Raw genomic sequence first — 16118 nt, forward strand, 5'->3', positions numbered from 1 at the left:
CGACTTTGACAAGGGTGTACTGCGACTTTGACAAGGGTGTATGACAAGGGTGTACTGCGACTTTGACAAGGGTGTACTGCGACTTTGACAAGGGTATACTGCGACTTTGACAAGGGTGTACTGCGACTTTGACAAGGGTGTACTGTGACTTTGACAAGGGTGTACTGTGACTTTGACAAGGGTGTACTGCGACTTTGACAAGGGTATACTGTGACTTTGACAAGGGTATACTGCGACTTTGACAAGGGTGTACTGCGACTTTGACAAGGGTATACTGCGACTTTGACAAGGGTGTACTGCGACTTTGACAAGGGTGTACTGCGACTTTGACAAGGGTGTACTGTGACTTTGACAAGGGTGTATGACAAGGGTGTACTGCGACTTTTGAATGTATATTAAAAAAAAGTGTCTGTACTTCATGTAAAGTTACAAGTTGATAAGAGATTTATCGTGGCTTCCATACTTGCTTATTTATATAATTTCTGTAATGATTCCATTGGTTTCATCCTCTATATGGAATTAGAAGTCAGAATAAAAAATGTGATAAAAAAATAAAAGTACTGCCTCTATGACTGTTGAAGTTCAGACTAATCTTGATTATAATGTGGCATTAAAGGCATGATTCATGGGTGGTGGGTGCAGTTCACACAACAGCTGTGCCTTTGGATGCAGCTGCTGTGCAAAAATATGCTAATGCTGCAGGAGGCACCTTGTGTAAAAAATACGCTTCTTGCTTCTGTGACCCACTGCTCCGTCTGGAGACACAGCATTGGATCATCCGTGTGAACATCAGATTGGCCAGTGTAATCACGCAGCAGAGGCCAGGAAATCTGCAGGCCCTGGCATCGGCACACCTACAAAACCAGGCCATCACGCCCCCAGTTTGTAAAACACTCATCATCGCCGCCTTAGTGCCAAACGGCCACAGCATCTCGATAATGCTGCAGCTTAGGGGGCGCTGCCCGTCGCTGCGTACACTGACCTACACTTGGGCAGTGATGATCCTTTGCGTACTTCTCTGAATCAGACCCAAAGTGTTACTATACTGTAATGAACAGAGTGTGTGGTTATTGTCATGTGTTTTTTGTTATCAGGACATCCTTACAGGCATGAGATCATTTCCCTTCCTTCGGATTCACAAAAGGTGCCAATGACATGGCCAGGTCAGCAAGGATACAATCACGTATGTACCTTGTATATGGTATGGTATATCTGTCATCCTTAATTAGTTACATGTCTTTCTGAATATTCTGGAGTTCTGCTGCCTATAAAACCATGACATTTCATGAGGTAGGTCTAACATTGTTGTCTGTTTTCCCTTTTATACATAATATCCTATATTCAAAATGTAACTTTATCAAGATGTAGAACAGATGGAGCAGGCAGGTGACTTTCATTTGGTTCTTACATGTGTAAGTCACACTGATATAACAAAAGCAGCCAAGGGCGTAGCTACCATATGTGCAGGTAGTGCAGCTGCTATGGGTCCCAGACCTAAGAGGGGCCCACCTTTCCTGTCAAAATTACATGTGGTGTACATATACATACATACCTTCAGGGCTACAGTATATCTAGTTATATTGGTCCCCTGGACCTTCTCATTGAAATGTGGTATAAAATGAACTGGAGGGCATTATACTGTTACATAATAAAAACTAAAGCACTGTGATGTAGCACAATAGAAAGTGGAGGCACTATAGTGTGGCATAATATGAACTGTATCATAATGTGAATTGGGGATTCTGTGTTGCATAATGTGTATTGGCAGCCCTACAATGTGACATAAGGTGAATTAGGCACTACTATGGTTCAGAAAATGAACTAGGGCACTACTATGGGCATAAAATTAACAACTGCTGTGGAAAGGTGTCTCTCTTGAAGCAATGGGACACGGGTCCTTCAAAATGTTGCTATAGGGCCCATTAAGTTCTGGCTACGCCCCTGAAAGCAGCTCCAAAAGCAGCAGTTGCCAGGACCCACAAGCCTCGCCTTCCTTTGGAGGCCAGCATTTGTATTTCTGTGTCAGGTTGTTTTTAGCTGCAAAGTACATGCACCTGATAAAAAGTTTGTGAGTCTTCTTCAAGTGTACATGCAGTGTTCCTCCCTTACTGGCTGTTGTCACCACAAAGTTGCTGCAACGTTATGAGAGGGAGGCGGTTGATAGTGATTAGGTCGACACCATATGCCCGAGAGGGTCAAAATGTCGACACATGTTTTTTCAGGATTTTTCATGCTCTTACAACTTTTCTTATTTTTAATTTACTGTCTAACTCACAAAATGTTACCTTTTAGTAACCAAAGAGGGTGACTATGTACAAATTTGTGGGGAAAAAATGTAAAAACAAAAAATAACACAAAAATCCATCTTTATGGGGTTGGCATTTTGACCCTGTCGACCTTTTGACTGTCGGATTTTTGACCCTGTCAGGCATATGGTGTCGACCTAATGACTGTCTATCTTTTAACTGTCTATCTTATATACCACACCCATTTCAGGTTAGCTATTAGACTTTATGGTCAAGGTATTATGTTTGTTTATCGCTAAAAGCTACGATACTGCAACATTCTTTCGTGCTCTCTCTGCATGCCTCTGCATGTTAAAGAAACCTTGTCTGTTAGCACAAGTATAGAAGTTTGCTCTAACCTATGCAACCGATAATTATAAAGCTCAGTAAACACAAACCTGATAACAAATAGGGCAGAGACATGGACAGTGGTTAGCATTGCTACCTCACTGCACTGGGTTCAAGGGTATCATTACACTTAGGACTATCTGTGCACAGTTTGTATGTTCTCTCCATTTTTGTGTGGGGTTCCTTCATGTGCTCCGATTTCCTCCCACACTAATTCAGAAACAGCTGCCATAATAAAATTAAAAAAAAAGAACCATATTGTGTATGTGTGTCCATGTGATATGATATAGGAAATATAGATTGCAAGCTCCATTGGAGCAGGTACTGATGTGAATATTCTCTATAAAAGGACTGTTAATAAACAACATAACTTTATATTGTTTAATAGTCCTGGCCTGCTGCATGCACGGATTACACCCAAGCCCAGGGGCTCATAGAGCTGTGTACATTATACATCAAAAATGCAGGTGTGTAATATGGCCTGCAAAAAAAGACACAGTTCTGTCATACTTGCCTACATTTGAAAAAGCATTTCAGGGAGATGTGAAAGTAAAGGGGGGTACTCACGGAGCGATCGCTGCTTAAAATCTAAGCAATCTAACTAGATTGCTTAGATTATAAGCAGCGATCACTCCGTGTGTACCCCTCACAGCGATAGCGATGCGCAGCCCTGCGCATCGCTATCGCTAGTGCTAGATTTGCCCCCCGTATCCCCCCCGCACGCTCAGCACACATCGCGCTGTGCTGAGCGGGGGGAGAGATGTGTGCTGAGCGCTTCGCTCAGCACACATCTCTCCCTCGATCTGCCTTAACACCTATCAGTGCGGAGAGGTACTGCTACATCGGAGAGGCGTGTCATAAAAATGACTTACATCCACATGTAAATGAGCCCCAGAGTTAGTAAGATCTACTTGTTGAAGAAAAGACTCTTATATTTCGCAGGATTTGTTTGTGTATTGTGCTTTACAAGAGGTTCCATATACTGCAAGTGGCCACAAGAAACTTTATTTAAAATGCATACAGCCATAGGGATCATTGTGTCAGTTATAACCAATGCAGGGAAATGGCACTGATGTTCCCATTTTATGTACAGTATGTATCCATACCTCCCAATTGTCCTGATATTCGCGGGACAGTCCCGTTTTTGGGGACTGCCCCGCTGTCCCACCCGCGGGCCGCAGTGTCCCGCGGTTGGGGGGGGGGGGGGCAGTTGGGAGTCTCTGTCTCTCGCTGCCCTGCTTAGCAGAGCAGCGTTGAATAGACGCTGTGCGCATGCGCACAGCGTCTGTTCACTGGAGACAGAGGGAGAGGGGGCATGCCAGCGGTTCACAGAGCGGCGAAAAATGGGCGTGGCCACACACCAGAAGGGGTGTGGGCACGCTCCAGAAGGGGTGTGGCCTCTGAAAATGGCCCACAGTGCCAGATACAATGCCCCACAATGCCAGATACAATGCCCCACAGTGCCAGTTACATTGCCCCCCAGTGCCAGATACAATGCCCCACAGTGCCAGTTACATTGCCCCCCAGTGCCAGATACAATGCCCCACAATGCCAGTTACATTGCCCCACAGTGCCAGTTACATTGCCCCACAGTGCCAGATACAATGCCCCACAGTGCCAGTTACATGCCCCACAGTGCCAGTTACATGCCCCACAGTGCCGGATACATTGCCCCACAGTGCCAGTTACATTGCCCCACAATGCCAGTTACATTGCCCCACAGTGCCAGTTACATGCCCCACAATGCCAGTTAGTTTGCCCCACAGTGCCAGTTACATGCCCCACAGTGCCAGGCCCCACTCAGTGCCAGTTACATATGACCCATTCGGTGCCAGATACATGCCCCACTGTCCCCCCAAGCCCGCCGCCCCCCCCCCCCCATCACTTACGGCTTACTCTATGTGAGGGGAGGAGAGCGCAGCGCCTCTCCTTCCCCTCACCACTCCAGGTCTCCGGGGGCTGTCTGGCGCCTTGTTCGCTAGCCAATCAGAGCTCGCGGACCGGCAGCCAATCAGGAGCCGGTCCGCAAGCTCTGATTGGCTAGCGCCGGAGACCGGACACAGCAGCGCTGCTGGCAGCGGCGGTGAGGGGAGGGAGAGACGCTGTGCTCTCCTCCCCTCACATTTAGGGTTGACGGGGGCGAGTGGGGCATGATGCCCTGGTCGCCGGCGGCGCCCCCCTCTCCTGGGCCTGCCAAGGCGCCCAGGGCACGTGCCCCACTCGCCCTACCCTAGATACGCCTCTGCTTGGGTTACTTGGGAGTCAGGACAGTGTTATTATTACTAAATGCAACAATTACCATGTAACATACAAATAACACATATACATATACAAGAACAGTACAAATGAATTTCAATTAAATATGAACCTCCATTATTTTTTTCCTTTAAAAATGAATAGGAATATTTGTCTGAACACAAATATCAATTAAGCAATGAGATCTTCATACAGTACAGTAATACTATAGCACTGCAACTTCGTATAGTATAGTACTGCAACTTAGGAGAGGTCCAGATGCAATCAGCTAATCAGAAGTGACTGCTGATCGTCATCATCATTTAAATGTGTTTTGCATACCGCCCAACTTTGTGGATTTGAAATGTGGGCATCAGGGCCGTTTCTAGCCAATTTGGCTCCCAGTGCGAGATTTAAAAATGCCCCCCCCCCCCCCCACTCCCCCTATTCACATAAAAAAATGCCGCCCCCCCCCCCCCCCCCATAGATATAAAGAGTGAAAGAAGGTGCGCGCGCGCTCCCGGCAAGGGGGCGTGGCCTCGTTAAAATGGGCATGGCTTTGTTACGATGGGCGTGACCTCATCTGATCTCATCATCACGGCCACCACAGGATTAAAAAAAAAAAAAAGTCCTCATTTTACACATTACAGCAGGCAAGTGTCCCCATTTTACACATTGCGGCAGGCACGTGCCCCCATTTTACACATTGTGGCAGGAAAGTGTCCCCATTTTACACATTGTGGCAGGAACGTGCCCCCATTTTACACATTGCGGCAGGAAAGTGTCCCCATTTTACACATTGCGGCAGGCACGTGCCCCCTTTTTACACAGTACAACAGGCAAGTGTCCCCATTTTACACATTGCGGCAGGCACGTGCCCCCATTTTACACATTGCGGCAGGAAAGTGTCCCCATTTTACACATTGCGGCAGGCACGTGCCCCCATTTTACACATTGCGGCAGGAAAGTGTCCCCATTTTACACATTGCGGCAGGCACGTGCCCCCATTTTACACATTGCGGCAGGAAAGTGTCCCCATTTTACACATTACGGCAGACTGCGTCCCCATTTTACACATTCCGGCAGGCAAGTCAGTGGCAAACGCAGGATTTCTAGAGGGGGGTTTCCAAATGAAGTCTACAATCGCCCACTCTGTGGAACATTAGCGCAAGTGTAGGAGTCTGGGGGAGCAGGAGCAGAACCTAGTAACGACCCTGGACATTAATGTACACATTGGTCTTTTTATACACTGGATACTGAATGGAATATAGTATTAATATTTAACACTATAGATGGTCTCTAACTATAGATGGTCTCTAGTATAGGCTGTATCAAATTTAAATAATATAAATAAGTGGTCAGGAAAAGGATAAACATACCATAATAAATGAATATAAAAACATAATAGAACCAGTACTGCACTTTCTAAGCACACATTCTCCCACCTCACGGTAAGGCTCCTGTCTCTTCCTAGTAGCTGCTCTCTGGTCCAGTGCACTGACTGAGGACTCGGATCCATACACACAGCAAACTTGGTAGAAAAAGCTGCTACCACTGGGCATGTGCAGCAGCTCTGCTCTGTCCCTTAAACTGCATAATGTGGCTGCAGCTCTTGTATTAAATACCATTGCTATTGTCATAATATGAGGCACTTGCTAAGAGAAGGGGGGTTTCTGGGCAACCGGAAACCCCCCCTGCGTTTGCCTATGAAGTGTCCCCATTTTACACATTCCGACAGGCAAGTGTCCCCATTTTACACATTCCGGCAGGCAAGTGTCCCCATTTTACACATTCCGGCAGGCAAGAGTCCCCATTTAACACATTCCGGCAGACTGCATCCCCATTTAACACATTCCGGCAGACTGCGTCCCCATTTTACACATTCCGGCAGACAGGTGTCCCTATTTTACACAGCACGGCAGGCGGTGGTGGTGGGGGGGAGGGAGGGAGAGAGAGAGAGAGAGGAGGAGGAGAGGGGATGACTTACATTTCAAGCGGTTCTTCCCGCTCTTCAGCCGCCTCTCCCTCGTCTGCGCGGCGCCTGCGCCGGCCGGCTTGGCTCCCCCTTCTCCCTCTTCCCGAGTGCCCAGCTCGGGGGCGAGGTTTCGTGGAATGACGCGATTGCATCGTGACGTCACGACGCAAACGCGTCATTCCGCGAGACCTCGCCCCCCGAGCTGGGCACTCGGGAGGAGAGGGGAGGAGGGTTTCAAAGTCCTCAAAAAGTGCAGCGGCGGGCGCCCCGTGCGGTTGCACGGCTCGCCCGCCGCAAGAAACGGCACTGGTGGGCATCTTCAGGTCCGTGTGTCTGAAAGGGGACGGAGCTTTGGTGAAGGGGAAGGGCTTCGGGAAAAGGGAGCGAGGCCTCATGGACCCCCGATCGCGTCACTGTGGGGAGCCTGTCTAGCACTCTCAGAGATGCTGGGCTGCTCCCAGGCTCCCCACGGCACTGTGAATAGATGCCGTACGCATGTGCACTGCATCTATTCTACTCCCAAAGGTGGATCCAGGAGTCAAAAGGAGAACAGCAGCAGCACTACTGCTATTTCCGTCAGTCAGATTTGATAAAAGAGCCGGCAGGCACTAGGACCCGCCGCTGCTCTAACAGCAAGTCTGTGTGGTAACCAATGGGGATGCTGGAGCCACTGGCGTTTCTATAATGGGTGCAGTGTGTGCGGTGCACACGGGCCCCTGAGTCCAGAGGGGGCCCCCACCGCACACGCTGCACCCATTTTCTGAATACTCACCCCTCCGGAGTACCGCGGTGACGTCCACGGCGGTGTTAAAACTCTGTGAAAATGGCCCAGCGCCCATTTTAACTGAGTTCTGCGCATGCGCAGTAGAGAAATCTCAGGGAAAATGGCCTCCGCGCCATTTTCTCGGAGATCTGCGCATGCGCAGTAGAGTCCGAGCGCTCTAGTGCTCAGACTCTCAGCGCCGCCAGCAGAGAGGAGGGGGCTCGAACGGAGGAGGCTGCACCCGGGCCTCCTCCTCTCTTAAAACGTCCCTGGCTGGAACTGCAGCTCCAGCCTCCCCCTGCTCACACTGCAACCTACCTCCCCCACTGCCAGCCAGAGTCCAGCTCAGGCGCTGGGTTCAAATGCCAGCATCGAGTAAGACTGTTACTTATGACGGCGCAGAAGGCTTCATCAGCCCTCACTGCACCGCACAGTATCCCAGCGCTTCCTCCTCCACTGCCTTTACCACCATGCTAGGTGCAGTCATACTCAGCTTTGAGAAGGCGGCCCATGTGCTTGTGACAGGGCTGTCCTGCAGATGTCTTATGCTGCTTGTTGGACATCCAGCTGGCTGCTTCTGCTAATCAAAGATGGGCAGTTCGTGTCCTGCAGTCTGAGTCTCACTGCAGTGCCCAAAACAAGGTATGCTGCACCTGCCACCACCAACTAAAAACTATAGTTATTATATTGTGCTGGGGTGCATTCCTGGCTCCCATAACTAATGGAACAGGTGACCAACATTTCAAGGCCCAATCAGCCTTTTCATCAGGGTGAAACATTGGCAATAAACTAGGATGCGCTCCTACAGCCAATCATTACCTGATGGCGTATTCTGTGAGGCCACACCCCCTGTAATACCACTCCCATTATCAGGGAACACGCGTGCCTTAGGTGCATGTAAATATAACTATTACCGTTCCCCTATCATGGTGTTCCCCCTTTCATTTTCTTCTGGATTCGCCCCGTCTACTCCTCTCCTGGAGTGCGCTTATGGGACAGTCCCATGTGGGGGGAGTGAGGAGTCCAGGGATCTCCATGGTTGCACGGAGATTTCTTGGCCTCTACGATGGGCAGTTTGCACGTCACCATTGGTGCCGCAAGTTGTCAGATGGTGAGTAATCCAATGCTGCATCCTAGGACGCAGCTTGGATCACTACTGCAGCAGGAGGTGTCTGCTTGTAATAGACGCCTCCTGCTGCATTATCATAAAGCGCTATGACTACTGCTTCCAAGTTTCAAGGAAGCAGCAGTGATAGCAACTCCAACCACATCTGAATGGGGTATGGGACTCAAGGTCAACAGCAATTATGTCGACACCCATTGGTCGACAGTGGGTAGGTCGACACTAGAAATAGGACACAGACATTAGGTCGATGTTAACAAGGTCGACATGAGTTTTTAATGTTTTTTTGGTGTCATTTTCTCCGTCAAGTGACCGGGAACCACTGGCATTTCTATAATGGGTGCAGTGTGTGCGGTGCACACGGGCCCGAGTCCAAAGGGGGCCCACACCGCACACTCTGCACCCATTTTCTTAATACTCACCTCTCCTCGCGTGACGATATCACTGGCACTGTTAAAACCCGTGAAAATGACGCAGCGGCCATTTTCACAGAGTTCTGCACATTCGCAGTAGAAAAATCTCTTGAGAAAATGGCCACCACGCCATTTTCCCGGAGATCTGCGCATGTGCAGTGGAGTCTGAGCCCTCTAGTGCTTAGACTCTACAGCGCTCCTGCAGAGAGGAGGGGGCCCGTATGGAGGAGGCAGCACACGGGCCTCCTCCTCTCTTAAAGCGCCCCTGCCAGGAACCCCAATTAGTGCACCGCGTCCCCTTGCATGGCTTGATTCGCTCACCATGCTGCAGGCAAGGTGCCTCAGGCACAGGTTACCATTCCCAATCGTAGTCCACGTGGATCGTAAAATATGAAAAAGTCCAAAAAATTGTGAAAAACTCATGTCAACCTTTTTTCAGGACGACCTAATGGCCGTGTCGACCTATTTCTAGTGTCGACCTATCCATTGTCGCCCAATGGGTGTCGACCTAATGGGTGTCGACCTAGAGTCCGGATACCATCTAAATGAGGCCCCATGTGTGCTACATCCTTGTGTATTTTATACCAAAAGGTTACATGCACCCAACATCTATTTTCTCAAACCTGCAGAAATCTGTCAGAAACATGACTGGTACTGGCAGAATCTTTGAATTATTATATTAGAACTACTCAAATAGATTATTCTAAAATTGTGACTAGCTATAAGGTGTCAACATTTTCTGATTGTCTTTCTCTGGCCTTGCTAAAAAAAAAACCTGCTTCTTGGAGGGAATTCAATTAGACGTGATACTTACCGCAGACTATTAGCTCCTGGGTTAAGTGTCTGCAGCTATTCCGTTATGTCTTTCTTTAAGCCCCTCAACCAATGGGGGTAATTCCAAGTTGATCGCAGCAGGAATTTTTTTAGCAGTTGGGCAAAACCATGGCCCTCATTCCGAGTTGATCGCTCGCAAGGCGATTTTAGCAGAGTTGCTCACGCTAAGCCGCCGCCTACTGGGAGTGTATCTTAGCATCTTAAAATTGCGAACGATGTATTCGCAATATTGCGATTACAAACTACTTAGCAGTTTCAGAGTAGCTCCACACTTACTCGGCATCTGCGATCAGTTCAGTGCTTGTCGTTCCTGGTTTGACGTCACAAACACACCCAGCGTTCGCCCAGACACTCCCCCGTTTCCCCGGCCACTCCTGCGTTTTTTCCGGAAACGGTAGCGTTTTTTCCCGCACGCCCATAAAACGGCCTGTTTCCGCCCAGTAACACCCATTTCCTGTCAATCACACTACGATCGCCGGAGCGATGAAAAAGCCGTGAGTAAAAATACTATCTCCATTGTAAAATTACTTGGCACAGTCGCAGTGCGAATATTGCGCATGCGTACTAAGCGGAATTTCACTGCGATGCGATGAAAAATACCGAGCGTACGACTCGGAATGAGGCCCATGTGCACTGCAGGGGAGGCAGATATAACATGTGCAGAGAGAGTTAGATTTGGGTGTGGTGAGTTCAATCTGCAATCTAATTTGCAGTGTAAAAATAAAGCAGCCAGTATTTACACTGCACAGAATTAAAATAACCCACCCAAATCTAACTCTTTCTGCTGCGATCAACTTGGAATTACCCCCAATGTGCGGTAAGGCATAGATTTTGTGTTAAGTGTCCAGGGCAATGCAGTTACCATGCACAGTAAGCCTGCAATAATCCCCAAGGGCACACTTAAGGTGTGTACACACAGTGAGATTCGGGCTAAACCCCGATTCTCACTATGCGATAGGGACTAGGTCGGTATTGCAAGCAAAGATAACTGTGCCTGTGATACTGGGTTTGTACGATTTTGACTAAATGTCAATTTTGACTTTCACCTTGCGATCTGCACTAACTTTCTTTGTGATTTTGACTATATAGTCAAAATCGCTAAAAAATATCTCACCGTGTGCACACACCTTAACTGTGGATTCCTGTTCACATCCTTCTGAGGTCTGAGTTAAGAGCAGGGCCGGTTCTAGCCCTTGTGGTGCCTCGGGCGAATAATTGGGGCGTGGCTTCATACAGGGGCGTGGTCAGTTACGCCCCCTGTAGAGTTGTGCCCCTATTTGTGCCCCCAGTACAGTAGCGCCGCTTACAAAAAAAAAATGAATATTTACTATCCCCGCTCCTGATTCCCGACCGCTGCAGACCTCCGCCGGCGCCGCTCCTCTCCTCGGATCTATGGGAGAGACGTCATGACATCTCTCCCATAGCACAGCGTAGATCGACACTAGAGGTCAATTATGACCCCTAGCGTCTGTGCCAGTCCCACAATGCTGTGCGGTGCGCGATGACGTCATCGCACACCGCACAGCAAAGGTCCTCTCGACGAAAGGAAACTAGACGGGTAGCGTCTAGTTCCCTTCACAGCGGGGGGCACTGCCAAACAGTAGCGGATCTTGCCATGGTGCCCTCCAGAAGGCGCTCCCCGGGCAAAAGTCCTGCTTGCCCGTGGCAAGATCCACTACTGGTTAAGAGCACGTTTGAGGCTAACTGCATGCAGACATTGAATAGCTCCAAACTCTTAACACAGGAGCTAAAAGCCTGCAGTAATTTAGGGGCCTATTTATTAACATTATTTTTACAAAAGTATTGTGAAAAAGGGTGTTTTCACACCCTTTTCACATTATTTAATGAAAAACTGCTCAAAACCCATTAATTCACTTTTTTTTAGTAAGCCACATCGCATTACCCATACTTATAATGGGAAATGCGATCTGACCAGATTTACTAAAAAAAAAAAGTGAAAAAATACCGCAGTGTGCCCTGTGATAATCTCACCAGCTCAGGCTGGCGAGATCACAGGGCAGCACTGCGATAAGCACCCTTTTGTCCAGCTTTCTCTGCCCCTGGGCACCGGGTCCTCCATATGCTGCAATGTGACCCCGATGCAGTAAAGTGGCGCTGCAAAATGGCAGTGCACTTTACAGCGCCGGGGGTCGCAGCGCAGGAGAAGGACCCGGCACCCAGCAGCCTCCTGAAGCAGCGTGGACCGGCTCCCTGGACAGGTGAGTATATTATCCTGCTGGAAGAGGTCGACCGGGCGGTGGCGGTAACAGTGATTTTGGCGGTAACAGTGCATGGGCAGCAGGGCATCGGGGTATCTTTTACAAAAAATACCCCGATGATGCTGCAAAGAGGCATCGAAGGGACAGAGTTTGACCGCAAGCTCTGTTCCTGCATGCGATAATTGATACATCCCTGCAATGTAATCAATTATCGCAGTGCAAGTTTGGGCGATTTTTATCACCTGTCATGCGCATCCTGGATACGGATGGTGATAAATAGGCGGCAGGCACCTTAATCCCCTTACCGCCTATATTTGTTGTCTAACAAAAATCGCTTGGTAGAATTTTCTCCAGAGCTTCAAAACTGAGGAGATTATAATTGAAAAGGCAATGGACTAACATTTCAGACTGATTTTGCTGGGAATAATAGCACTTTTAAGAAAACAATTTAATTAATCATGTAGATACTGTAAAAGCCACCTAATAACAGAAGGTATCTAACAGCCAGGGGTTAAAGAGAGCCGGAACGGGGCGGAACTGCGTTCTGTCAGTTCCACTTGGAGACGGAATGCAGTTCCGCCTCCTCTGGCTCACCTAACCCGATGTGTGCCCGGCGCCACAGGGAGATGCCGGGCGCCCGCTGAGATTGTGTTACCAGCAGAGCTCCCGGCTCTGTCAGTGCGTGCTATGGGAGAGATGTCATGACGTCTCTCTCATAGTGCTGGGGAGCCAGACGCCAGGAGGATCACATCGGTCGGACGCGGGAGCGGTGCTTGGTAAGTATGGTGGTTTTTTTTTTAAGTTTGTTAGCGGCGCGTCTACTGGGGGCAAGCTACAGGGGGCTAACCACTGGGGGCAAGCTACTGGGGGCAAACTACAGGGGCGCATTACTACTGGGGGCATAACTACAGGGGCTAAACTACTGAGGGCATTATTATTTGGGGGCTAAACTACAGGGGGCTAACCTACAAGGGGGCATTACTACTGGGTGCTAAACTACAAGGGGGCAAACTACAAGGGGGCTAAACTACAGGGCCGCATTACTACTGGGGGCATTACTACCTGGGGCAAACTACTGGGGGCATTACTACAGGGGCTAAACTACTGGGGGCATTACTATTGGGGGGCTAAACTACAAGGGGGCAAAATACAGCGGGCATTACTGCTGGGGGCAAAACTACAAGGGGGCTAACTGCTGGGGGCTAAACTACTGGAAGCATTACTACATGGGGCAAGCTACATGGGGCTAACTACTGGGGGCAAGCTACTGTGGGCAAACGACAGGGGCGCATTACTACTTGGGGACATAACTACAGGGGCGCATTACTGCTGGGGGCATTACTACTTGGGGCAAACTACTGGGGGCATAACTAAAGGGTCTAAACTACTGGGGCCATTACTACTTGGGGCAAACTACAAGGGGGCAAACTACAGGGGTGCATAACTACTGGGGGCATAACTACAGGGGCATTACGACTGGGGGCTAGCTACAAGGGGACAAACTACAGGGGGCATAAGTACAGGGACTAAACTACTGGGGGCATTACTACTTAGGGCAAACTACATGAGGCTAAACTACTGGGGGACTAAACTACTCGTAGCATAACTGCAGAGCTAAAATACAGGGGGCATTACCACTGGAGGCTAAACTACATGGGGCAAACTACATGAGGACTAAACTACAGGGGCTAAACTACTGGGGGCATTACCACTGGGAGGCTAAACTAAAGTGGGGGTAAACTACTGGGGTCATAACTTCACGGGCATTACTACTGGGGGCTAAACTACTGGGGATTAAACTACAGGGGGCTAAACGACTGGGGGCATTACTACAAGTGACATTACTACTGGGGGCAATACTACACAGGGGCGTTACAATTAAGGGCATTGCTAATGGGGGCACTACTAATGAGGGCATTGTATAGGGGCATCACTCCTGGGGACATAAGGGGCATCACTCCTGGGGACATAAGGGGCACTACTACGGGGGGCATTGCATAAGGGGCACCACTACTATGGGCTCTATATATGGGGCACTACCACTGTGGGCACTACCAGTACAGTGGACATTGCATAAGGAGCACTACTACTGTGGTCACTGTAAAAGGGGCGCTACTGCTGTGGGCATTGTGTATACTACTGTGGGCATTATGTGTATTAGGGGTGCTACTACTGTGGGCATTATTACTATTGTGTGATCACGCCCCTTTCTTTTTGAGACCACGCTCCTTTTTGGGGTGCGTTCCACCACCTCTCTAGGACCACTTTAAGCACTGTTAAGGGGGACCCACTATGCAGAGCAGTGGTGTGCAAAACACACTGGCCCCTCAAGCTATTAATACACCACTGTGCCTGGCAAACAGCATGTTGCCTAGTGCCCCATGGGACCTTAATCTGGCTCTGATTTAGGTGCATACATTTTATTGAATAACAGAAACCGTGAAATTTAGTGTCTGATTGTATTTCCAGCTACAGCAATGTTAGTAAATGAGCCTTACTAAGTTCAAGCTCTCAGATAAAAAAAAAAAAAATTTCCTCATGAACAATTTAAATTCAGTTAATACTTGAGACGAGCGGTCCAGGTTCCAGTTTACTTTTACTGCATGGGCGCCAGGGGGAGGGGGAGTGAGTTCCACCACCTCTCTAGGACCACTTTAAGCACTGCTAATAGCTAACCAACATAATACTACAGACTCAAAAATTGATATCTTAAGATAACCCATAAGGAATATGTGTAAAGATATAAAAGTCACAGCTTACTTGTACCTTGTCCCTGTAAATGACTTATATTGCCATATCTGCTGGCTTTCTAAGCGATACAGCTATGGCAGAGCCATCAAACAAACTTGTGCCTATTTATTCTTATTAAGGCTCATCAGTATGATAGGGATCAATTACTTAATTGTAGGCTTCAGAAAGTACTCACACACCCTTTATAGTGTAGTGAACATTTATGAGCCTAAAAACCCTCCTCTATAAATAATGTAGACTCTGCATCTTGGTGGAATCCATGCTAGAATGCCAGCAGTTCTGACTTGTGGTTTGCTTACAGGGGTAACGAGCAGCTCTAGCCAGACTTACTGAAGGAGGCTTAATCCTCCACTCTACAGCTCTGTGGCATAGAGACTCACTATATGAATGCATTTGTAAGAAAAGTGTGAGATGTTCCTCAAGAAATAAATGTGACTAAATTGGACAGTTTAGAAAATGTCCATACATATATATACATAATTACAACCTGCAATTTATATCATTACATAGAGTATACCTCCCAACTTCTGCCAGTGTTGGAAAGGGACACCTGAGTACCACAGGCTTGCCTAAAATTAGGGGTCATGGACTCACAGCTAGGAGTTATTGTCTCACGGCAAGTGCCACGATCGAGAGTCACCCCCGTTTTTGTCATTGTGCGGGCATGCCCAGTGCTCTGTGAGCTGCTGTACATGCCCCAAGTCCCTATCTCCCGCGAATAGATGTTGCGCACAGCGCCTGTTCACAGCTGCACTGCTAAGAAGAGCAGTGAGTGACAGGGTGTGTTTCTCAGCTGTTACCCCCACTGCAGGACACTGCGGTCCACGGGTGGGGCAGTGCCTGAAAAACGGGACTATCCTGAAATAATCGGGACAGTTGGGAGGTTTGCATAGTGAACACAAAGGGTTACAGGGCTATGGGTGGGCACAGAATATCATTGTGTAGTCAGGATATGTTTTTCCTAGGGCTCACTGATCCCTGCAAAGCTGCCTTCAACAGTAAGTAAATGCAGGGCAGTAGAGAGCCTGGCCAGGCCCAGGTACTTTTCTGAGGCATAGCCTAATCGCAGGGGGTGTGGTCAATTCCCCCTTCCCCTCTTGGAAAAAATACCCCCAAAAAAGTACTTTGTGGCGGACAGAGGGCCGCAGCGAGCGGGGGCACATAATCAGTGT

At 48.6% G+C, this 16118-nt stretch overlaps 1 protein-coding gene across 1 annotated transcript in view; it reads left to right on the forward strand.

Moving 5' to 3' along the window:
• Positions 1 to 16118, forward strand: part of SPMIP4 (sperm microtubule inner protein 4) — a 208656-nt gene that overhangs the window by 180355 nt on the left and 12183 nt on the right. Inside the window, exon 6 of the mRNA XM_063922009.1 lies at positions 1095 to 1183. Within this exon, the coding sequence (XP_063778079.1) occupies positions 1095 to 1183 (89 nt within the window). The remainder of the gene's footprint in view (positions 1 to 1094; positions 1184 to 16118) is intronic.

Source organism: Pseudophryne corroboree, chromosome 5, assembly GCF_028390025.1.
Source record: "Pseudophryne corroboree isolate aPseCor3 chromosome 5, aPseCor3.hap2, whole genome shotgun sequence".
In the NCBI taxonomy this organism is placed as follows: Eukaryota; Metazoa; Chordata; class Amphibia; order Anura; family Myobatrachidae; genus Pseudophryne; species Pseudophryne corroboree.